The 24890-nt window shown below is 47.6% G+C and overlaps 1 protein-coding gene across 4 annotated transcripts; it reads right to left on the reverse strand.

Moving 5' to 3' along the window:
• Window positions 1–670: 670 nt before the first annotated feature.
• Window positions 671–9584, reverse strand: Dnajb2 (DnaJ heat shock protein family (Hsp40) member B2). 4 transcript variants are annotated; one of them, XM_034497853.2, is made up of 11 exons: window positions 9426–9569; window positions 9072–9169; window positions 8479–8588; window positions 6930–6983; window positions 6645–6767; window positions 5295–5387; window positions 5002–5104; window positions 4776–4846; window positions 2678–2881; window positions 1765–1792; window positions 671–1561 (listed from the first exon to the last, which is right to left on the reverse strand). In XM_034497853.2, the coding sequence occupies exons 2-11, from the start codon at window positions 9134–9136 to the stop codon at window positions 1486–1488; spliced, it is 927 nt and encodes a 308-aa protein (XP_034353744.1). In that variant the 5' UTR covers window positions 9137–9169; window positions 9426–9569; the 3' UTR covers window positions 671–1485. The 4 variants fall into 4 exon arrangements, with proteins under 4 accessions (XP_034353744.1, XP_034353747.1, XP_034353743.1 ...); XM_034497856.2 differs by lacking the exon at window positions 1765–1792 and having other exon boundaries at window positions 9426–9584; XM_034497852.2 differs by lacking the exons at window positions 671–1561; window positions 1765–1792 and having other exon boundaries at window positions 2386–2881.
• Between the last annotated feature and the right edge of the window lie 15306 nt (window positions 9585–24890).

A 24890-nucleotide genomic window follows, 5' to 3' on the forward strand; every position in this document is an offset into this window, starting at 1 on the left:
TCTAAGTGGGCAAAGCACCAGTTCTGCAAGGCCCAGCAGATGATCAGAAGGGGGGCTTGGAATTCCCCCTCGGGAGTGGCTGCTGCTTTAGCTTCCTGAAGTCTGCTATGCCCTTGACTCCAGATTGTGAAGCTGACAGTGAATTCTGGGCTAAGGAAGCCAGGGCCACATCCTCTTGTAGAAAAAGCACAAAGGTGTTGGTCCTGCAGTTAGAGACGGTGAGGGGGGAGGAGCTCCTGATTCCTTTATCCCTGGGCCTGGACGACGGGGATGGTAGCATTCTGCATGCTCCTGGATCACATCCCCTGGAAGGGCTTATTCTAGGGCCCTTGGGTGCTGTTTAAAATCATTAGGCATCATCTGAGTCCCATGCTTCCAATCAAGTCTTAACTTAGTGTGAGCCTGGCTGGGCTGCAGAGAACCAGGAAATGCATCCCCTTCCAAGAGAGAGCCCCAAGATGAAGCTAGTTGTGGGGCCCTGGAAGGGAGGGCAAATAATTCTAAGCATTTTTTTTTCTATCATCACATGACACATTTGGGGAGGACAACCTGGTCAGAGTTTGTGCCTCCAGTTATTCGGCATGAAGGAAGATGGAAAGCCTCGAGTGTCATCTGGCAGTTCTAGGGGGTCTCTGAGCCCCTGTGGAAAGGAGGAGCACAGGCACCAGGCTCTCAAAACTCAGCTTTATTTGCCTCCATTTCCCCTCAGTCTGAGCTCAGCTCATCTGGCTTTGATGGGTCGCAGAGGCTCAGTGTTAACAGAGGCTGGCCACTGCCTGCTCGCTCCACCAATCCCCTTGCTGGCCTTGGGCTCCCCAGGCAGGAGGACAGGTGGCTCATGGAGGATGAATGGATGATAAGAAAGAATGGGAGCAAGGTCAGAGGTCAAAGAAAGCCATTCAAGCAACATGTCCAACACTCCCTCCGCATGCCAATCCTTGCCGTACACATGCCAGCCAAGGCAGCCTCCTCTCCCAGGTTCTGCCAGCCCACAGCCATCCAGGACCATGCCCTACCTACTCCATCCACTGCCCCGTTAGCTTATTCCTTTGGACCCCCAGGTTACCCAAGGGAAAACATCCTCTCTCAGATGCTACAGGAATCTGCTCACTCCACCCTGGGTCTAGCACGAAGGGTCATAGGTTCTGGTCATCTACAATTCTCACCACCCTGGCCAGGGACAAAATAAAAGACAAGATCTCCCCATTCTGAGAGTGTGACAGACTGGCCAAGGTTGGAACTACATATCCCAAGAAGCTCAGTTTTCTAACTGAGCAGCTCTTCCTCTGGGATAAGAACTATAAGAACTGAGGCCAGGGTACATTGCACTCTGGGACTTGTAGTCCACAAAAGATGGCGCTAAGCACCCAGGGAAGAGAGTTCAGAGGCTAAGACTACAGGTGCCTCCTACTCAGTCCCCACCCCCACCCCAGCCCCCAGCTCTACACTCAGCATAAATGAGGGAGAGGAATGTAGTATTCCCTCCTAGCACATTGGGGAGGGCGCTGTCCTGATGGAACTGCAGCAACTCTGTATCCAGGATATCCAGCTCAGAACACATCTGGGGAGAGAGCAGGGGTGGGTGACAGGAGAGAGGGTCAGCTGCAAGCAGATGGAGGATGGAGCTGAGCATGCACTTCTAGGCCAGCCCTGTGGCCGGCCCCTGAGCTCTGATGGGCAGGTGGTACAAATACAGTCCCCACCTAGGCCTCCCTCTGGGTCACCCTGGCCCTATCCCACCTCTCCAAGGATAGCCAGCCTCACCTCTGCCTAGTCCTATGGCCAGGGCAGGCTGAGGCAGCAAGAAGAAGGGAAGAGGAGTTGACTCTGGTTGAGACTCTGGAGGGCTGAGAGGCTTCCACCCCACCTAGCTAGCCTCCCCAGAAGATCCTATGGACCCACTGGCCCCAGCATCTTCCTGGGCTTCAAAGAAAAGGAGAAGGGAGACCTAGCCAAGCAGCAATGAGAGCAGGCGTTGCGGCTGAAGGGTGGGCGTTGCAGAGAGTGGAGTGGGAGGAAGGCAGTACCAGAGGGGAAATGAGATGGTGGGTGAGAGCTCAGTGCTACACAGAAACAGGGAGGGCTGCAGCTGGCCAAGGACAGCAGAGGCTCTGCTCGGCCTGCACTGTTCCCTGGGGGAAGCTGCCAACTCAAGCTCAGAGCATGCCAGGCCAAGTCCTCCTTCCTTGACAGTATCAGCAACACAAATGGCAGAAAAAGACTCGGGCACAAAAAGCCCACCCCAAGCCCACTAATGTCCTTCAGCAGTGTCTGATCCAACCAGTGCCTCTGAGCTCCACAGGCACTGATGCCCCCACCTCCAAATCCTGGGCTTTACCCAGGCACCTATCAGCCCTGGACAGAGTACAAATTCCTGTCCCCGCTACAGGACGGTGGGCCTGGGAGGGAAACGTGTAGAGGGACAGAGTTTGGAATCCTGCAGCTCAGGCCACACTATTCTGCACTCCTGACTGTAAGCTGGACTCTGAGTCAGGACCTGAATCAGTCCAGGCTCGTTCTGGTTCTCAGAGAATGAGGCAGCGAGAGGCCTTCTCCTCTGAGGATGGGCTGAGTTTGGCTGCCTCACCCCTCACCCCCTTGTGTGTGCCCCCCATATCAAGGTCTCTGTGCTGGGCCTTGGGCTGCCCATGCTGTCGTTGCTGTGCCCCCCGCCCACCTGCTGGCTTCTGCCCAGCTGCCTCCATCTCTGACAGGCTGTAAGCCATGGCAAGCTGCAGGTCCTCATCCTCAGAAAGGTCGTGGTCAAGGGGACGAGAGAGAGAGGTCGGCCGGACCTGCATGACCCCCAACCCAGGGGTGACTGAAGGTTGCTGCTCACGACGGCTCAGCTCCAAGCCTAGTGCCAGGTCATCTGGGACACCTGCAAAAGTCACAACCACCATCAGGTCTCAACCCAAAGCTAGAATGTCATGGGGGACCACCTCACCCAGTAATGACCCCGGCCACTCAGAGCCTCTCTCTGGAACTGACATCCATGTGTTAGGTGACAAGGCTATCCAGCACAGTACTCAGCTTCCCTGTGCCTCCCCTGTCTATGACACGGGAATGAGGAGATTGTCTGCACATGCAAAGGTTCCAATGACTAAATATGACCTGCATACAGTACTTGTTAGATGGCTCAGCGTTAGCAGGTAAGTGGCTAGCCACTGTGACTGTGTGCGATTCCTGGACTGATGCAAGTAGCCCAGCATGCACAGGGCTCTGTCTCATACTCTAGTACCTGATTTTGATCCCTGTCTTAACTTATCCCCTTTGTTTGGTAAGCAGTAGTCTTAAACCAGAGGCTACTTGGAAGTGAGGGTCATTCAAACATGCTTCAGCTCAGGCCCCTCAAATAAAAACTAGGTAAATATGCCGGGCAGTGGTGGAATACAACTTAAATCTCAGCACTTGGAACACAGAGGCAGGTGGATCTTTGGGAGTTCAAGGCCAGCCTGGTCTACAGGGTGAGCTCCAGGAGAGCCAAGGCTACACAGAGAAACCCTGTCTCTAAAAACCAAACAAAAACAAACAAAACAAAAACAAAAAAACAAAAAACCTACCACCACCAACAACAAAAACTGGGAAAGTATGATCGGCGGCTTTACTCCCCTGTTATGTCAAGAACACAGGAGGACTTCGGAGATGGCTCAGAGTTCAGATCCCCAGCAACCATGAAAAAAAGCAGTGTGAGGCAGAGCACACCGGTAATCCCAGTGCTGGAAAGCAGAGACAGGAGGATTCCTGGGGCTTGCTGGCCAGCCAGGTAAGCTGAAGCAGTGACCTCCAAGTTCAGCGAGAGACTCTGTCTCAAAAAATAAAGGGCTGGAGAGATGGCTCAGCAGTTGAGAGCACTGACTGCTCTTCCAAAGGTCCTGAGTTCAATTCCCAGCAACCATAAGGTGGCTCACAACCATCTGTAATAGGATCTGATGCCCTCTTCTGGTGTGTCTGAAGACAGCTACAGTGTACTCATAAATATAAAAAAGGAATCTTTAAAAAAAAATAGAAAAGACAAAGAAGACATGAAGGAGAGAGAGGAACATGGTGGGTGCTGGAGAATGAAGGTGGAGCATGAGTCTGATCTAAATACTACATGGTGTGCTTATATGAAATTCTCAGAAAGTAAATAAGGACTGGGGCAGAAGAGATGGCTTGGCAGTTAAGAGCAGGTACTGTTCCCCCGGAGGACCCAAGTTCAGCTCCCAGACTCCACATCAGGAGGCTCACAACTGCCTGTAACTTCATCTCCAAGGGGGCCTGGAGGTGCCTTGGACCTGTTAGCACCTGCACAGATGCAAACACATATGTGCACACACATACATACAAAACTGCACATAATCAAAAATCTTAATAATTATGTATGTAGGTAGGTAGATAGATGATTGATAGACAGACATTGACTTTTGGCCTCCACAGGTGCATTCATGGGCACATGCAGAGTGTATATCACATATATACACACACAAGACACATATTCAGAGAGACAGGAAGATGACAGAGAGAGAGAGAGAGAGAGAGAGAAGAGAAAGGAAGAGGAAAAGGGAAGGGAAGGAAACCTCCTCTGTGGACATGTGTGTCCTCTAAAAGTCAAGTGCAGGCTCAGGCTATAGCTCAAAGGTAGAGTTTGCCTAGCATGCCTAAGGGTTCAATACCCAGTATTACACATACAGAGTGAAGAGCCTTGCAACCAAGGCATCCCACTAATGATGCGGTCTGAGACCCTTCTTCTCCCGCTAACCCTACCCCAGGAGGTAGAAGGAGGCGCCACTCACCGTTGATGGACACTGACTTCAGCTGTCCATCCTCTTCCACTTCTACCCGCTCCTGCCCGTTCTCCATGATCCTGTGGAAGGCGGCACAGGTCAGTGAGCAGACCTCTGAACCGTCCAGGCTCTGAACAGTCCAGTGGTCAGGGAAAGACTCCGTGTTCACACAGCACTTGCTTCTGTGCCTCCTCCCCAGCCCCTCCACCTGAACGGCCCCAGAGGGAGAGCTCACCTGCGTGTGGTGATGCGGCGGCCTTGGACAAAGGTGGTGGACGTAGAGACAGAGCGGAAAGCACCAGCCCCTGGGCTGAAGGAGAAAGACGAGGAGGAGAAATCTGGCATTGGGACAGACGAGGCAGAGAGGAGGTGATGAGAGAGAGAGAGACTGTTGGCTACTTACCACGGTCACCAAAAGCCAGAAATCTTGGGGGCCTCACTCAAACTTGCCCAGGCTAGCCAAAACAAAACCAATTCCCAGGATCCCAAGACTTGGGATTTGCAAAAATGGACAGGGATAGTGCTTACCAGAGTTGCCAGGAAAGGAGGAAGAGAAAGTGAAGAAAGGGCCTGTGAGTCGGGAACTCTGGTTCTGAAGCTCCGAGAAGGCACCCAAGTCATCTGCAAGAAGATTAGTCAGTGGTGAAGAGTTTGCCTCCAAAACCTGTGTGGTTGTAGCCTTAAAGCCTAGAAACCAAGCTAACAAGCAACCCGGTACACTTTGGATGTCTCCTGTTTTGGGTTGTGTAAGTTTACAAAAACTTTTAAGGTTATTGTTTTTTTTAAAGATGCATTTATTCTGTGTATGTGAGCAAATTGTCCCTCTCTTTAGACACACCAGAAGAAGGCATTAGATCCCATCACAGATGGTTGTAAGATACCATGTGGTTGCTGGGAATTGAACTCAAAACCTCTGGAAGAGCAGTCAGTGCTCTTAACCGCTGAGTCATCCATCTCTCCAGCCCCAATTTACAAATTTTTTAAACTTTTTTTTTGGGGGGGAGGAAGGGTATCAGTAGCTCAGGCTAGCCTCAAACTTAATAGATAAGGAGGGCCTTGCAGCCCTGATCTTGGGGCTCCACCCCCCAAGTTTAAAGTTCTTTGGGGGCTTTGAGACAGGTTCTCACTGCGTAGCTCTGGCTGGCCTGGAAATTGCTATGGAGAGCAGGCTAGCCTTTAACTCAGAGTGCCTCTGCCTCCTGAGCTCAGGGATTAAAAGTGTACACCACCCTGGCCAGCTCTCAGTGCTGAGTTTTTTACAGGCATGCGCAACCCTGCTTGTCGAAGGAGTCTTTTAATCAATAGATAGATTTACCTCCGTGTTTTGTTTCATGGTGCTGGAGGGCTGAAATCAGGGCCTCGCACATGATGGGCAGGCCTCTACCACTGAGCTCCTTCCTAGCCACCCAGTTGTGCCAATTACACGTGTGAGTCTAAGCTAACTAGTAAGATGCTTCCATTTTCTCATCTGGAGATGGGGATGGCTCACCTCTCAGGATTTACAAGAGGCTTTAGGGGATGTAGAATTCTTGGCATATGTTACTCATTTTTAAAAAAGGTGTCTGTTGTTATGTGCAGTGCTGTGCAATGGTCACATGATGCCTTTGAGTCTTGTTCCACTGGTGGCTGTTGTGGAGGCTTAACAATGTGTTCTTGTTGTCATTTAATAAGGCCAGTCTGTGAAGTGTCACTGGTGTGTCACGTGAGTCCTGCCATGTGTCAGGTTCTTCTGTCCTAGCTTTCACTGGACTCACGCCTACAACCTCAAATGTTCTGTCTGTGAGATTCCAATTCCATCTCCGGCTCTAGCCTGAGAGATTCCCCACAGGACAGACAGCAGGCTGGAGGAGGGAGTTGAGCAACCTTGAGTCTACGTACCAAAGAGCTCTGAAAAAGGATCTCCACTCCCGAAGAACTCCCGGAAGACTTCCTCAGGGCTACGGAAGGTGAATGTGAAGCCAGGCCCCATACCACCAGTTTCCGATCGAGAAGGACCACTTCCTGGAGGAGAGTCAGGATGAGGAGGGGGCTTAGTTTGTACATACGGCCCTGAGCCAGGGGATCCCACCTAAAGGAACCTTTGAAAGAGCATGCTATGAAAGAATTTGCCTGCCCCTCCCTCCCTGAACCACCTCCATCTTGGCACCCCACCACTCTACCTACCTGCCCCCGTCAGCCCTTCCCGGCCATAGCGATCATAGATCTCCCGTTTGTGCTCTAGAAGAAGAGACCCAGTCATTCCTCCCAGGAGGAAAGTTATCTCCCCTCCTGGGCTAGGACAAGTGTCAGAAAAATGCAACTTGGAAGATGGCAGGGTGTCCCGGGGAAGAGCATGATTTGAGCAGCTGCTCATCTATATAACAGACACACCAACAGCACCCACTCCAAGCCATCGGGAGAATTAAAGGAGATAACTCACCAAACTGCCTAGCAAGGTGCTTAACACATAATGCAATAAATTAGCGAGGGGCTGAGGCAGAGCTCAGTGGTTCCACACCCAGCTCCACAGAAATAAGTAAATACATGTCAGCTAATTATGCTATATTATTATTAATAGGCTTACCCTAATCAAGCCACTTCCACAGAGACCAGCTAGGACCACAACCAAAGCATGCATCCGCCTTCCCTGGTTCAATGGCTCTCCTTTGGAATACTCTTCTCAGTGTTTAAGCTGTCTCTGCATATTCCTGGCTATTGTGGGTCTTCTCTGACCAGAATAGGATAGACCACAGGATGAGGACGGAGCCTGCTTGTCCTCCACTGTCTCCCTAGTACTGCGAAATACCTGGGATGGTACATTTAGGGGCTATTTTCTGGGATCATTTGTGGGTTTTGTTTTTGGTGTTTTGAGACGGGGTCTCATTCTGTATCCAGGCTGTCTTCAACCTCTCCACAATCATCTCACCTCAGCCTCCTCAGTGCTGAGGTGACAGGTGTGAACCACCACCCACATCTAAGAAATACACTTTTAAAGATACTGTTCACGTAGCCCAGGATGGCCATGAGCTTGACATGTGGCCAAGGAAGACCTTGAACTTTTGCTCCCCCTGCTTCTGTCTTGCATTGCTAGGATTACGGGTATGTGGCACCATGCTTAGTTTATGTGGGGCTAGGGATCAGACCCAGGGCCTTGTGTATGGTACCAAAGCATTCTACCAACAAAGCTACAGACTCAACCCATTGATGCTGGTTTTCACGTTTGTTTACTTATTGAGACAGGACCTTTGACCTTAAAAGGTCCTCCTGCCTTACCTCCTGAGTGCTGGAATTATAGCCATGTCTAGTTAGAATGTTTTATGAATGAATGAATGAATGAATGAATGGCCTGGGTCTGGAATTATGGCTTGACAGTAAAACACTTGCTTTAGCATGCGCAATGCCCTGGGTACACTCTTAAGCACAGGAAAAAAAAAATCATCTATCAGACCTGGATTCATATTCTAGCTCAAGAAATGGGCAAATCATTTCATCTCTCTCAGCCTCAGTTTACCAGCCTATAAAATGGGGATGATAAGTCTGCCTGGCAGGAAAGCTGTGACCTTCCCTGATCAGGATCCAAACTGTTTTCCAGACCCTGGGAGACAGACATAACTTGCCCCGTGGAAGGAGGCAATTAAACGCTTAGATAAAATCTTGGAGGAGACGGGATGGAGGCCTGGCTTTAGGAAGGAGTGAATGGAAGCAGGGGTCCCTGCAGGACCCCAAGCCTTACTGTCAGATAGTACTTCATAGGCCTCTGCCACCTCCTTAAATTTTTTCTCAGCAAACTCTTTATTATCCGGGTTCTTGTCTGGGTGCCACTGCAGAGCCTTCTTTCGGTACCTGCAGGGAGTGAGCACAGAGGGAGGGTCAGGGGACCGATGCAGGATCTTTCCACCTGACCACCCTACTTAGTTCAACACCCTTTCACTGGCCCCATCCCAAAATACCCCATGACTGCAGCCATGTATTCAGGGTTCTCAGAGGAAAGTCCCTGCCCTAAGCCCTCTCTTGGGCTTCGTTCGATAGAGCTATCTATAGCCACACAGAGAGTGGGGACACTGGCCTACTTCATAGAGCCTGGGCATTTTAGCACTGCAACCTGGGCAAGCCCACACGTAGGAGCTGGAGGGGAGGGGAACTGGGTGTGTAGCGGGCCCTAAAGAAGGTCAGCTCTTCTTCCCTTGCTGGACTTGGTCTTCGAACTTTCCCAAGGGTCTCCTTCCTCCTTCAGTCAGCCCTCCTCAAAAGGGCCCCTGGCACTCGGGGGAGGGGGGGCGGGGAACAAGGGTCAGAGCCTTTCTGTAACACAGCCGAGGCACTTACGCCTTCTTGATGTCATCAGGGGACGCACTCCGCGGTACGTCTAGAATCTCGTAGTAGGATGCCATGGCAACTCAGCCGTCAGACGGCCCTCCTGCAGGCTGCGGGAGAGAAGGGGTCAGGCCGACGGAGGCACCGCAGCTCCCTGCAACCCCGGGCAGGCAGGAGACACTGCGCGGTGGAATCGGGTCGGGGAGCCACGCCTGCGGCCGGTGACTAGGCTTCTTCGCAGCCTTTATCTGGTCCCGCAGGCCGGTGCCCAGGACTATCTCACGGCAGGAGGGGGGATCCCTACCCGAACCCCCTAACTCCAGTAACCCGATCTGAGCCCCCAACCTGACCCAGCTGGGGCCGCACCTCCTCTGCCGGGAGTCCCGCCCCTGCCCCCCGCGGGGGAACCGCCTAGCACCCGCTGCCCGGCTCGCGGCCGCTGCGTACGACGCGCCTGGCCGGGTTATGTGCGCAAGCATGCGTCAGCGCCGTGGAAACTACTAGAGACTCAGAGAGGGCCGGCTCGGCCGGTCACACGAGGGGGCGGAGGGGGGGCGGTGGCGCTGCAGGGGCTGCTGGGAGATGGGGGCGGAGCCGTTTATTTTAGTTTTGCACCCAGACGACGTCATTCCCAGGTGGGACTTAGGAGACTGAAGTCTGATACACATCCTTCCAGCCGTGACACTGTCTCTCAAACACAGGCAGGGGGCAGTCCGCAAGCTAGGTGCGGACCCCGTGTCCTTCTGTCGCTGGCCTCTAAGCGTGCTTCATGATCCCTGAATACCCCCCCCTCAGGCCATCACCTCCAGGACTCACGGGTCTCCTCTGGGCCTAACTCCTCCCCTTCTTCATAGCCTAGCTTCAGCCCCAAGTCTTCAAAAGAGGCTGCCCTGGCTCTCCTGAGTAGGTCAGACCTGCTTTTTATAGAGTCTTGTGGCATTTCCTTCTCCACGCCTGTCAGAGCCACAAATTAACATTTGATGATCATCTACCTCCCCCGGTAGAATGTAAATTCCACAAGGTAAGAATTGTGTCGTCGTTTGTCATCCATATATATATATATACATACATACATACACACACACACACACACACATATATATATATTTACCTAGAAAGGGTGCGGTAGAAGAGCCTAGTAAAAGGAAATTAGTAGACTCAAAGCTCCTCTTCCACAGCCGATCCTGAGTAGATCTGTTCAACGTTCAACCTCATAAATGATTCCTGGATTCGGACCTCAGGAAAAAGGGAGCCTTCCAGAAGTGGGTCTAGTTTTATTCCATCTAGCTGATTCCTAGGCATTAGTGTGCTATTTTCTATTTAGTAGTTGCTGCCAGAAGATAATAAGAACGTAAGGCTATAGGTTTGGTTTAGGGGCAGAGTGCTTGCCTAGCAGACATCAGACCTTACTTAGCCTCAATCCCAGCACTGGGGGAAGGATAAAGCTGGTACAGAAGGTGACCCTCGCCAACCCCCAAGTCCCTGCTAAGACAGCAGCTGACATGACAGCAGAACCCACCGGGAAACTTAGGACTCTGAGAACAGGGAGACCTGGCCTTGCAATCGGCTGCTGCTGTGTGACTTGGGAACTTCCAAGGACTGTTTTCCTCCTTAAATATAGGTAGCACCCAGAGCTGTTGAAAGTCAAATGAAGCATGGTTCATAGAAGGTGTTATTAGCATGATGCTCTCTGGTGTCACACATAACCCAAGCAGTAATTGGTGTCTGAGTCCAGTCAGTGTTGGAGGACGAGTGACCTGGGGACATATCATCAAAGCAACAGCTTGAGCGTCACCCAAAAGAGGAAGGCAGCAATCATTTTTGTCCCCTTTTCCTGACTCCCCACCTTCTGAACTCCTGCCTATATTTGGAGACTTCCTGCCTACTCTTAGGGAATTTTGATCATTTCAGCCCTGATAAGAGATGAGTTATCCACCACAGAACCTTGAGGTTCTCGCTTCCCTGGTGTAAGGGTGCAGGCACAAGACAAATTCTGTCAGTGAGAAGCCACTGGTAAGTGGGACTTCAAATCTGGACAGAGGGAGGGAGATGAAGATGAAGGTAGCTAAGAATTTATTTCTGTGTGGTGCAGGTTGCTGTGGATCCTACAGCGACCTCTTGTGCCTGGAGGGGAAAGTGTCAGTCCCCCTGCTGAGGACAGATGACCACTTGTGTGGTGGAGCGGGGTGGGTGGCAGAGGACAGAGCTGCCAGACCTCTTTTGACACTGCTGTTTGAGGTTTGGCTGCCAGCCCTGCATTGACCAAGTCGATGTGAATTCCATACGTTGCTAATTTGAGGGTGATTTTGTGGCGGGAAATGGTTGGTTTAGTTTAGCTTCCTTTGCTTTTTGTTGTTGGTTTAATTTACTTGAGCTGGCTTCTACTGTTTGCAATAGGAGTTCTATGTGACCCAAGGACCAATACTTATATTTGGTTTAAACACATCAAGAGTAAGTAAATTATTCCAAAATCTTCCCAACTTTTTGCTATTTCTTTTTCTCTCATCTCAACACACGGCAGACTAGCACCTACCAGGTATGTGATCTTAAGAAAGGCCAGGCTGGAGAGATGGCTCAATGGTTAAGAGCACTGACTGTTCTTTCAGAGGTCTTGAGTTCAGTTCCCTGACATGGTAGCTCACAACCATCTGTAATGAGATCTGGTGCCCTCTTCTGGTGTGTCTGAAGACAGCTACAGTGTACTCAGATACATTAAAAAAAAAAAAAAACTGGGTGGGGGGAGGGCGTTCGAGACAGGGATTCTCTGTATAGCACTGACTGTCCTGGAACTCACTCTGTAGACCAGGCTGGCCTCGAACTCAGAAATCTGCCTGCCTCTGCCTCTCAAGTGCTGGGATTAAAGGCGTGTGCCACCACTTCCCGGCTTAAATAAATCTTAAGGGAAAAAAAAAAAAAAAAGAATTGAAAAACCAGGGCTGGCGAGATGAAAGCCAAATTGGATTATACAACAAGACCCTGTCTCAGAAGAAAGGGAAAAAAAAGATAAACACAAAACAGTGTCAGGTTTGGTAGCTGCCAAGAGGAGCATGAGATAAAGATCTATTGTTGCATTTCACAAAAAGCTGTTGGTGCCTTTTACCAAGCTGTGGTACCCCCACACTTGGGGACTAAGTGTCCTGGTCCATTTGGGTCAGTCAACAGGGTCTAGCAAGAGAGAGAATGGGGATGGAGGGACAAGAGATTCGAAGAATGGAGACAAGACAGAAAGTCTGGTCAAGTCCCGTTTATTGAAAGGAAATCATGGGTATATATACACTTTACCACCTGCACCTTGCAGGTGGTAAACAACACTAAACAACAAAACAAGATATGTGGGATAAACAAGATGTTTATCAGAGTGTGCTCAGCTGTTGTAGGCTGTTGAAAACAAGTCTCTTGTCTTCTTGTCTCTTGTCAAGGGTATATGGCCTGAGATGGCTGCAAAAATGATAGCCGCTTTCTGCTAGGAGTTGGCTCCCAACACCTTTTGAATCCTGAAGCATGCACATGTTAAGTATTCAAATACACATGAAAAGTTAAAATCTAGGTGGGGAATTAGGGCAATTCAAAGAAACTACATATAAGCCATAAAATCACAGACTTTGGCTCACTCCAAGTGCCAGTGAGTCACAGGGACAGATAGAAGATAAGACCCAGGGAAAGCCAGTGAAAGGAAAGTGTCAAGGTTCTAGATGGTTCTGGATGTCTGTGACCTAAGCTGGCCGGCGTGGCAACAGTAACCCCAAGAGGAGGAAGGCGGAGTTTCAGAAGGAAATGGACAAGAAATACACCTTAGGAGACATAGACATATTCCTGACACAGCGGAGGCAAGATCCAGGGCTGGGAACCTGTCTCCTGAGTCTCCCTGCAGGAGGTAATTGCACCCTGGCTTTAGAAGTGTGAAGGATGAAAGCATTTCCTTGTGTTGAGGAAGTCCCCGGGAGCCAGTCTGGGTGGTGCTCATAGCTGCCTCAAGGGAGCTGGGTGGTTCCCTTCCCACACTTAGACCCCGTCCAACCCAGGCCTGTCAGTGCACGCCAGTGGGAACATGGAGATGTGTGTACTAGCTAGGCCACATAACTGGAAGGAGATATCACAGAGACTACCAGTGTTGGCTGGCTAATACACCCAACAGAAAGGAGCACTGTGCCTATCTGTCTGGGAACCCTGCCAAATTGGCAGGTGACTGACTTTCTTCTTAGTCCTCCTGGTGGCCTGTTCTAGGCTCTTGCCACACCTCCTGTAAGATATTGTGAGATTCTTCCCAAGGGCAGTGGCAGCCCAAAGACTGTCCCCAAAGAAGTGTCTGTCCTGGCTCAGGCCCTCTCTCATCTGGTGCCTTGATGCCCTCTATCCCAGAGTCAGGGCAGAGGAGTTGTTGAGCATCACCCACTCCCTGCCCTCAAGGTGCCTGAGTCACTGTCTAGGCATTGGGTACCTGGCAGGCCAGAAGAGGTGGAGTCTGGCTCCACCATGGAAAAGAGGAGCAGTGATCTGAAGAAGCCAGAGCACCAGTCTGGGTTTGACTCCTGCCCCCTTCATTTAACTAGCAAGGTAACCTTGGGCAAGACACAGAGCTGCTCAAAGCCTCATTTCCACAATTTTAAAATAGGCATCCATGTAACACTTCCTTAACAACTGCTGACTGACTAACATAGCAGGCAACATTTGGGGTGCCAGTAATAGAGTGGTGAGCAGACCTTGTCCCCATGGAGCTTGCAGTAGGTATAATGACTACATGCCTTCTAGGTTTAAACAAGATAATATAAGGTATCCTGGGGAATGCTTACAAACCACTGTAGCTTGTCCAGAGTGCTGGCTGGTTTTCATTGTCAACTTGATGCAACCTAGAGTCACCTGGTATGCTGGCTAGCTAAGTCCGTGTCAACTTAACAGAAGCTAGAATCATCAGAGAGGAGGGAGCCTCAAATGGAAAAAAGTCTCCATAAAACCAGGCTGTAGGCAAGCCCGTAGAGCATCTTTCTTAGTGATTCATGAGGGAGAGGCCAGCCCATTGTGGGTGGGGCCATCCCTGGGCTGGTAGTCCAGGGTTCCATAAGAAAGCAGGCTGAGCAATCGATGGAGAGCAAAGAGTACTCCTCCATGGCCTCTGCATCAGCTCCTGCCCCCAGGTTCCTTTTGGGGTTCCTGTCTTGGATTCCTTCAGTGATGAATCACAATGTGGAAGTGTAAGCCAAATAAACCCTTTTGTCCCCGACTTGCTTTTTGGTCATGGTGTTTCATCACAGCAATAGAAACTCTTAAGATACCTGGGAAGAAGGAACTCCAATTGAGGAATTTCCCAGATCACATTTGTCTGTAGCCACATCTGCGAGAGGCTGTCATGATTGATGTAGAAGGGTTCACCCCAGGACAGGTGGGTCTGGGCTGGACAGGATCAGCTGAGCACGGGCCAGAGAGCAAAGCAGTAAGCTGCGTCCTTCACGCTTTCTGCTCCAAGTTCCTGCCCTGACTTCTCCCAAGGATGCATGGTGACTTGAGGGTGGGAAATAAAATAAACCCTTTCCTCCCCAAGTTGCTTTTGGTTGTGGTGTAGTGACATTTGATGAGTTTCATCTAACTATTGTTTATCTTGCCTGGGCATGCTTTCTACTGACAGGAGAGGGGAAGTAGCGTCTGACCTGGGGACTCGGGCATGGTATAACCACAGTCTCTAGGTCTGGAGTTGAAATTGGTGGCAGAAGCTGGAAGGCTGTGAGGATGAACTCCAAAGCCCTTCAGCGATGCAGCTATTCTGCTGCACACTCGGGGACAGGGACTGATCACTGCTCACCAATCACAATGGTCTCCAGGCCCACACACACTGCATGGGGTACATGGTTTCCAGTCTCACTTTCTCTAAAAAGGTGGTGAAGTCAGGAATCAGGAGCTGTCCCCTCCACTGATGGGTTGTCACTGGGCATCTGCCCATCCGGTTGGATCCCATGTTCCAGGCAGTAGAGCTCCCAGTGGGCACTGGCCTTCTACACACTGGACTGCCCCAACTGGACTGAGATGCACTCACACTGGGCAGGCAGAGGACAGCTTTGGGAGAAACATAGACCTTGCCTGAACACAAGCTCCATCCGCTTTTCCTTTTGCGTTCTTTAACTGAAAGTCAAGGATCATGGGCTTGCTCTCCTTGCCCCACCTCCTGGGTCTATGCCTTTACTGACAGCGTTGAGGACTGTGCCAAAACTCTGGGGGAAACAGATGTGGGTAGATCCAAACGTCTAGCGCCTCACTTAGTGACTAAGCACCCCAGTGAGGGACAGGAGGGGATCCAATGGGTCTGGCAGAGTGTGATAGTGAACCATCTTTCTTTCAGAAAGAAACGGGAGCCAACAGTGATGACAGCAAGAGAAAATAGGAGATAGTGACAGCAAGGGAAAACACTAAGACCAAGTTTGGGATGATAGATCTCTCTGGCAGAAGGAAGTGGAGACAACTGGAGGTTTGATAGCCAGCACTTATTATATTATTCTTTGTATTTTATTCCGTGTACTTTTTTTTTTTTTTTTTTTTTTGCATTACTGTGTTTTATTTGTTGTCATCGTTGCTGATCTCAGGACCCCACACATGCTCAGCAAGTGCTCTGTCTAGTCAGGGTTTCTATTCCTGCACATCATGACCAAGAAGCAAGTTGGGGAGGAAAGGGTTTATTCAGCTTACACTTCCACATTGTTGTTCATCATCAAAGAAAGTCAGGACGTACAGCTTGATCTCATGAAGGCATTTATTTCCTCAAGGGAGGCTCCTTTCTCTGTGATAACTCCATCTTGTGTCAAGTTGACGCAGAAAACCAGCCAGTACATGCTCCATCTCTGTTACTTCATTCTCTGTTCTTAAAAAGTAGTTTATTGGTTGGTGGTGCATGTCTTTATTCCCAGCACTCAGGAGGCAGAGTCAGGTGGATCTCTGTAAGTTCAAGGACAGGCTGGTCTTCAGGAAAACCCTGTCTCGAGGGAAAAAAAATTGAGACAAAGTCACACTAAGTTGCCCATGCTGGTTTTGAACTTAGGTAATTTTTCTACCTCAACCTCTCAACTAGCTAGAGTTACAGGCCTATGCTGTAACACCATGCCTGGCTAATATTTTGTAACATTTAATGAGGATGTTTTATTCATAAACCTAAATTCATAAACCTAACACACCATTGACTTTTAAAATATGACCTAAGGACCTTGACTTATGATTTTTAGGCGAATGGGATTTATCTAGAAGTGATGGACATCTGTGAGCTAGGGTGTCTCTCTCTCTCTCTTATATAAGAATCTTAACCCTCTTATTGATGTCCTCCTTGTAAAATATAGGTGATAATAAGAGCCCTCTCCTGGGGTGAATGACTCTGAGAGTCAAATAAAAGAATACTTAAAGGGGGCTAGAGAGATGGCTCAGTGGTTAAGAGCACTGAGTACTCTTCCAGAGGTCCCGAGTTCAATTCCCAACATCTACATGGTGGCTCACAACCATCTGTAATGAGATCTGGTGTTTTCTTTGGGTGTGTCTGAAGACAGGGACAGTGTACTCATACATAAAATAAATCTTAATTTAAAAAAAGAATACTTAAAAGCCTATTGCCTTACATACACACCGGGTGTTTCATGCATGTTGGAGTTTTCTCAGCCTCCTGTGTCATGATAAAAGAAAATAATGAATTGATCTTGAAGAGATTTAGACATTCAAAGACTCAAGAACTCCCCAGGTATGGGAGGGAGGGAGCCTGCCTTGCCTCACCCAGTGTCTGGCAAACCCAGAGGTATCCCTGAGCCTACTCAAGCTCTGTCCATGAAATTAGACACAGTCCTGGCTCCAGGGCCAGCAGCCTACACAGGACATCTGGCTTCTCAGAGGACAATGCTCACGCTGTGAGGCAGCGGGTTTGGAACAAAAAACTCACCTCAGGAGACATGTTTTTTTCACCTTTCTGAGCTTCCTGAGCTCCTATTTCTGTAAACATGGTTGAATCTCCTACCCAGAAGGCTTTGCTGCAGTGTTTGGTTCCCATTGCCTAAGTACTAATTAGATTCCTTCTTTAGGACAATCCCCTTAGGTAAGAGCCTCCCCCAACCCCCACCTCACAGTGCAGGAAACTGACTCTCAGAAAGGTCAGGCAGCTTTCTCTGACCAAAAAGCAGACATACTCTGAGCAGGGACAGTCTGGCTCCAACCATGCCTTTAACTGTTCTTCTATCTTTCCCAGTGGAGAGACAGTTGAAAATAGCAAATGTGCCTGGCCCATGTACAACCCACCCCAACAAACGTAGACACACTCCTTTTACCCTGTCTCATTCTCCTGCTAATAGGTAGCTGAAATGAGTGGTCAGTCAAAAGTGTGACACACGAGCAAGGCGTGAGTGACAGTGTGTAGAAGGGCGTCTGTCCAAAGCTGTCCTTTGACAGCTGAAAGAAGGAACACCAGGGACCCAGCAGTCTGCATCAGTAAGTGGATGCAGGGTATGAAGATTCAGCCAGAATGAAGTGTCTGCACTTTCTGCTCAAATGCTCATAACCTTCCTGCTAATGGCTACACATGAATTCAGAGCCCTTGAACAGCCCTGCTCCTGAACCTAGGCTGCCCTTCCTCTGCTCCATTCCCTGTACATGCTTCCCTGTTTCAGCAAATACATATGGAAGCCTCACCCAAATTTAACATTGTGCCACTATGTGCTGTAGCCCCATGAACATCTGGACTCTCAAGTTTCTTTTACCCTGGGTCTATTGGGCCCCCCATCTCTGCTTACCATGCTGGCTGGCCAAGAACAAGTGGAGTCTGATGCCTGTGTGTCTGCCACTAGCAGGAAGATGAATTTGTGAGAGACCTCCTGATCTCTCTATCCTCTCTGGTGGCTCTTAGCAGGGAATGTTAAATACATACATACATACATACATACATACATACATACATACATACATACAAAAAACAAAACCCCACTGTGTCCCAGGAGAGCTAACCTATTGACTGTTACAAAAACAGCAGCCAAGCACCCAAGAGCCCAGTCTGGGTCCAAACAGGGGAGCTAAGTGGGATGGGCAAAGGAGGGGCCAAGACTATATCCAGGCTGTTGTCTGTAGCCAGTCATACAATGCCATTTCCTAGCTGACCCTCATAGCCAGTAGAGAGTTTTGAAATCAAGTCCCCAGAGCAACACCTTCTTCTCCTATGGTTGGTAAGTGCAGACAGTGGTGGGATTAAGAAGATATTTGCAGCAATCCAGAAATAATGAGTCCTCGAGCAAGAGATAAAACCTAGGGCATTCTGGGTAGAAACTCAGAATGTCATGAAATTTAGGGAACTAGAGTCTAAAAATCCCACGTCTAAGACCTACAGGTCTAAGACCTTCTTTTGCCCTGGGCTTCCTCATCTGTCCAATTTGGAGGAGTGATAAGAGTTTCTTAAAAGGGAAACACCTTTTTTTGTTGTTTTGTTTTTTGTTTTTTGTTTTTCAAGACAGGGTTTCTCTTTGTAGCCCTGGCTGTCCCAGAACTCACTCTTGGTAGACCAGGCTGGCCTCAAACTCAGAAATCCACCTGCCTCTGCCTCGCAAGTGCTGGGATTAAAGGCGTGTACCACCACTGCCCGGCAAGGGAAAAACCTTTATAAATGCTTGGCCCAAAATTGCTGTTGTTCTCCACCAGCCAAGCAAGATGGTGGCTTTCTTTGCTTAATTGGTGTTTGTTTGCTTGTTTTTGAAATAGGGTCTCACTGTGTAGCTCTGGCTGACCTGGAACTCACTATGTACACAAGGCTGTCCTTGAACTCACAGCAATCTGCCTGCACTAAGATTATAGGCATGACCACCATACTTGGCTTTTGCTTCATAATTTGTAATGTTGCTCTGCCCTTGTCTACTTTGATTCCCTCAGCAGCTTTGCAAAGGGGACAAGATGGTCCTCACTCTCCCAGGATGAAGAAAAGGAAAATTAAGTCTCTGGTGTCCTGCCCAAGGTCACATGGGAGTTCATTAGTGGTGGAATTAAGATTCTTCTGAGACTCAGGTTCAGCTTCTTACACACAAAAGTGTTTGTAGCCTGCTTTACTTAAAATTATCTATCTGTCTGTCTGTCTATCTATCTATCTATCTATCTGTACATGCCTTTTGAAAACCCCCTCCTGTTTCTTTATCTCCTTCCTTCTGAATTGCATGACCAGCCAAAATCACTCCTTATGTATCCCTAATCCCCTCCCTCACCCTTTTAGCTTCAGCATTCTCATCTGACTAACTGAGAACCTGTTAAGCCCTGTTACCAACTGAACAGTAGCTGTAGGGAAACGCGAAACCTTACCTACCAACCCATTCAATTTCAACAGACCCCAGTGTTGGTCACTAAAACTAAAAGTATGTCAGTTAGCAACACTGTCTGGGAAGCAGTGGCCAATGTGAAATTCTAGCCACTGTGCCCAATGGTAGGAAACTTATTTTGAGATAGAGGCTTTCCCAGAGACCCTCTTTACCACACAGGTAAGGAATCTCCTAGAATCTCCAGGTGACTAACCTGGGTCATGGATATGGACTGAAATCTTCAAAGCCAGAATTTTTTTTCTGGTCTAAATTGGCAAGAGAGGAGACATGGATTATGAAAATACTCAAGGTTGGTGAGAGAAACCTCATGCTGAATTGGTCTACAGAGAAGCCAGAGACTTTAGGAGTTATTAACCAGATAGATACACGTAGAGGAAGAGGGCCTTCTAGGCCCAAATCACACTTGTGTATCCCTTAGTCAACCAACTCTACTATCCAAATGTTAGATGGATATAAGGCAAAACAGTTTAAAGATGCTGAGAGGGTCTTTCCTTTGCTTTGTATTGAGATGGGATCTTTCTTGCTGTATTACACAAGACTATCCTAGAATTCACTATGTAACCAAAGTTGACCTCAAATCCCCTATCCCACCTCAGCCTCCCTAGTGCTGGGATTACAGGTGTGTACCACCATGCTTGGCCAGAGACTGAATTTTTTTAAGCATATGATACTATCTAAGTTATAAATTAAGAGACAGTCAATATTGCTAATTCCTTTAACAATTATGATTGGATAGTCATTGCATGCCAAAACACTGTCAAAAATTCTGTACTAGGGGCACAGTAGCAGACAAGAAGTCTTAAGGAGCTTCCTTGGGGAAGACAGACAGTAAACAAACATAAAACTCAAAATGGCCAAGGAAATGGCTCAGCAGATAAAAGTGCTTGCAGAACAAACCTGATGACCTGAGTTTGACCCCCCAGATCCCGTGGTTGAAGGTGAAAAGCAATTCCTGAAAGTTGTTCTGTGACTTCTCCACACCCACCCTTGTGTACCTATACTCACACACCAATGATGATGATGATAAACATAAAGCACACAAGTGACCTGAAAGGCTACTACTTGAGGTTGAAAATGGAATGGTTCTCTCAGAAGACGATATTATAACCAGGTGTGCTGGCACATGCCTTTGATATCAATACTTGGAAGACAAAGGCAAGGTAGGCCTCAGAAAGGTCAAGGCCAACCTGGTGTGACCCGTCCACACTACTCCACACTTGGGGGCTAAGGTGACCTGGTCCGTTCGGGTCAGTCAACAGGGTCTAGCAAGAGAAAGAGTGGGGATGGAGGGGGAAGAGACTCGAAGAATGGAGACAGTCTGTTCAAGTCCCGTTTACTGAAAGGAAATCCTGGGTATATATAAGCATGAGCGGGGAACACAGCTGAAGGCACTTTACCACCTGCGTCTTGCAGCTGGGAGCACTAAACAGCAAAACAAGATATGTGAGAAAAACAAAATGTTTATCAGAATGTGCTCAGCTGTTGTGGCTGTTGAAAACAAGTCTCTTGTCAGGGTATATGGCCTGATATGGCTACAAAGATGATAGCCGCTTTCTGCTCGGAGTTGGCTCTCCACAGATGCCCCTTTAAAATTTTTTTTTCAAAAGGGAAGGCTGGGAAAACTTACAGAAACCGTGCCTGCCTTAGGTCAGAACAAAGGACCCGGCCTCCCTTTCCCGTCTTTGGATACTCAACAGCCATTGGTTGAGCTCCTGTCTTAGGATGGTGAGGCCTCCCTTTTTAGGGGTGAAGGTCTTGAAGTGTTCTCTTACCCGTCATTGACTTTCCAGCTTAGCGTGTAAATTAGGGGTTAATCCTTGCTAGTCTTGATGACAGAGGTTTTAGAATCCCCTACTTCCTACTGTAATGATGGACCTGTATGGGTTTCATTTGAATAGCATCTATCTGTTGTTATGCAAAAGCCATCAGTTTGTTGAACAGCATGACCCGAGAGACAAGAGACTTAACAATGCCTGAATAGTCAGTATAACAGCAACACTCTCTTTTAAGGGCAACACATAACTCCCTCTGTCCGAGGAGTAAAAAGTATAAGCCTCTTCTATTCTGTTTACAAATGTGTTATAGCAGAATCTAAATCTATAGAAATACAGAACTGATCATAGCTTTGATCTTAACAAAACAAGTAGGGAAATCCTCATTTCCACTTCAATCAATCTCAAACCCAAAAAACAACTATAGTAACTGTGGTAGTGGGTTTTCTCCTGGGTCTAAACAACGCTCCCCACTAAATCATATGTTGGGGAACCAAGAGTCCAATAGAGCCACCCTGGAGGTAAGGGTGGTGATGTCTCCTTCCGCATTGAGGACTTCCCAAGTCAGGTTTGCTGGTTGATCTGTTCCAGTTTGAAGGCAATTGAGAAGCATCTTCATGTTTTCTGCAAAGAAAAAATACACTTCTCAAGGGGGTTTCTCCTCCCTGGATTTGTTATTGTTGTCTATTTGTTTAATCAGTCTCTCTGGCAGGCATCTGCCATTTGGGAATATATGCAGACAGAACCTCTTCCCCAGATAAGCACTGGATCTGGCCCATTCCAGGTTCCAGTTAGTGGGTCTTTCCAGAGGACTGTTGCAAAATTCTTTTTGGTATCAGGATGCCAGAATCTATTTGCAGCAGATCTTCCTTCAGAATCCAAAGTTAAAAATTTTTAAATAAAGAGCATGTGAGAAGGATATTTCTGGGGGATCCCTTGGTAGGGTACCATTCCCCATTCTTAATTTTTTTCAAATTGACATTTAATGGTTTGATGTGCCTTGTCTACCATACCTTGGCCCTATGAATTATATGGAATACCTGTTTTGTGTAGTATTCCCATTTTTTTCAAAAAATTGGTGGAAACTGGAGCTTGTATAACCTGTGCCATTGTCAGTCTTTATCTGTTTAGGCACACCCAATAAAGCGATTATAGCAAGCATATGAGTGATCACATGTTTGCTTGCTTCTCCAGTTTGTAATGTTACATAAATGAAACCACTGTATGTATCTACATATACATGTATATATTTGTTTATTTCCAAATTTATTATAATGAGTAACATCCATTTGCCAGAGACTGTTTGGTATCAGTCCCTTTGGATTTACACCCAAATGAGGAACTGGTAAAAGTGTAACACATGATTGACATTGTTTGACAATTTGTCTAGCTTGCTCTCTGGTAATTTTTTTTTTCAAGACAGGGTTTCTCTGTGTAGCCCTGGCTGTCCTGGAACTCACTCTGTAGACCAGGCTGGCCTCGAACTCAGAAATCCGCCTGTCTCTGCCTCCCAAGTGCTGGGATTCTCTGGAAATTTTTAAACACGACCTTTGAAGTCTTAGAATTAAGATGATATAACTCATGAGCCTTTATGGCCTGATCCAAGTTAGATGGTGGATCTGATAAAGTCACTGCAGTTACACGAGTGGCTAGATCTGCCTTGGTGTTTCCCTCAGGAGAGAGGACCTGGTAGTCCAGTGTGGGTTCTCAGGTGTCCTATAAAGAATTTACACTTTCTCCTCAAAATTAATTGTTGACACTGTAAAAACAAATCAGCTGCTTCTGAGGAATGCTTTATTTGCACAGCAGTTTCTAATAGAGGGATAGATTGAGCTATTTATGAGCTATCTGTGTAAATATTACTGGTTTGGAAATGCTTGAAACACAGTGTGTAATTCAACCAACTGAGCTGACACAGATGATGTAGCAAAGGAGATTACTTGATCTTTAAAGGCATAAGCTGCTGTTCCTGATGAGGACCATCAGTGAAAATTAGCAGTGCTTCCTTTATAGGTTCATGGGCAGTACGAGATGGAAAAACGAATGCATGGCGATTACAAAACTGAACCAATTTATCTGGTGGATAATGATTATCTACCTGACCACCAAATGAGGCACATGTGATAGACCAGACTTCAGAACTCTGCATAAGCCAATCAACCTGATGCCTTGTATAGGGTTGTACTATGACATCAGGATCTTTTCCAAAATATTTTTGACTGTTATCTCTGCCTAACATAATCATATCAGCTACAGCTGCATAGTATGGATAAAGGAGATGAGGGAAAGTGAACCCAGAATATGAGTACCGTTTGCCAAAAAACTGCAGTAGGAGTTAGTTTAGTGTTAAAAATAAGAAAATATAAAGCCTTAGAATAATTAATATGAGTTACAAATTGGGATGAAATAGCACTCTCAATCTTCTGTAAGGCTTTTCTACCCTCCTCTGTTAGAGCCCTGTCAGACTTAGGGTCAGAATCTCCTTTGAGAATATCAAACAGAGGCTTCAATTCTTCTGTTATGAGTTTCAAATGTGGTTGTAGCCAATTAATGTCTCCCAATAGTTTTTGAAAATCATTAAGTGTCTTAAGGGAATCAGTCTTAAAGGTGGCCTTACTATTAATAATACATGGACCATTAATCTGAAATCCTAAATAAGTATATGGATCTTGTAACTGTACCTTTTCTGGTACTATCTGTAACCCTGCAGTCTGTAAAGCTGTTTTAAGATCATCAAAAGCACTGGAGTACCTGTTTTCCATCTTTTCCTGCTATTAAAATATCATCCATTAAATACAGATTTGCTTCTGTATTGTTCTAACACCCTCTATTGTGGAGGCCACAAACTTTTGTCACAAGGTAGGACTGTTGGCCATATCCTGAGGCAAAACCTTCCATTGATATCTTTTCATAGGTTCTCTAAAGTTTATAGTGGGAACACTAAAAGCAAGGTGCTTTCTATCATTAGGATGCAAGGGGATAATAAAGAAACAGTCTTTTAAATCTATAACTATTTTATAATAACCTAAAGGTATGGCAACCGGTGTGGGCAGTCCAGGTTGTAAGGCTCCCATCAGAATCATGGTCACATTAACAGCCCTCAAGTATTGCAACAATCTCCACTTTCCTGACTTTTTCCTAATGACAAATATTGGGGTATTCCAGGGAGAGTTACTCTCTTCTAAATGTCCTGCCTGTAATTGCTCCTGCACTAGCAACTGGGCAGCTTGTAATTTTTTGGTGGTTAGGAACCACTGATACACCAGATGGGCAGGTCTCCCTTCTAGGTGATAGGATCAGCACAATGCCCTAGGGGTGCAGCTGAATCAGTAACCCCCATCAAAAATACCCCAAGCCTCTTCTTCCAGTGTTACCATGGACCTCAATAGGATGAGACATCTTTACTGTTTCCTAATCCTTTCCCTGGGGAGAATCCAGAGTTTATCATTTGAGCTGTGATTACTTCATTAGGGCTGCACATAATCAATCCCAACTGGGATAACAGATCTTGACCCCAGAGATTAATGGGAAGGCTGGAGATGACATAGGGTTGTATATTCCCTGTAGTTCCTTCTTTATCTTTCCAAGTCAGCACCTTAGAGCTTTGTTGTGGGTTTTGACTTTGGCCAATACCCTTAGATTGGTTAAGGTTGGGGTCAGAGGCCAGGTGGCGGGCCAATCACTTTGTTTTATGGTTGTCACATCAGCCCCTGTATCAACCAAGCCTTGGAATGCCTTTCCATCAAGCCATATTG

The sequence above is a fragment of the Arvicanthis niloticus genome, chromosome 3 (assembly GCF_011762505.2).
Source record: "Arvicanthis niloticus isolate mArvNil1 chromosome 3, mArvNil1.pat.X, whole genome shotgun sequence".
NCBI classification, from domain to species: domain Eukaryota; kingdom Metazoa; phylum Chordata; class Mammalia; order Rodentia; family Muridae; genus Arvicanthis; species Arvicanthis niloticus.

Bases quoted from the DNA above. Each gene is read 5' to 3' on its own strand.
- Dnajb2 (XM_034497852.2), bottom strand. From the start codon at position 9,136: ATGGCATCCTACTACGAGATTCTAGACGTACCGCGGAGTGCGTCCCCT. The intron at 8,589-9,071 runs GTAAGTGCCTCG...CACTCCCTGCAG, and splicing joins CCTGATGACATCAAGAAGGC to GTACCGAAAGAAGGCTCTGC. The intron at 5,388-6,644 runs GTACGTAGACTC...ATCTTCTTGCAG, and splicing joins TCCTTTTTCAGAGCTCTTTG to ATGACTTGGGTGCCTTCTCG.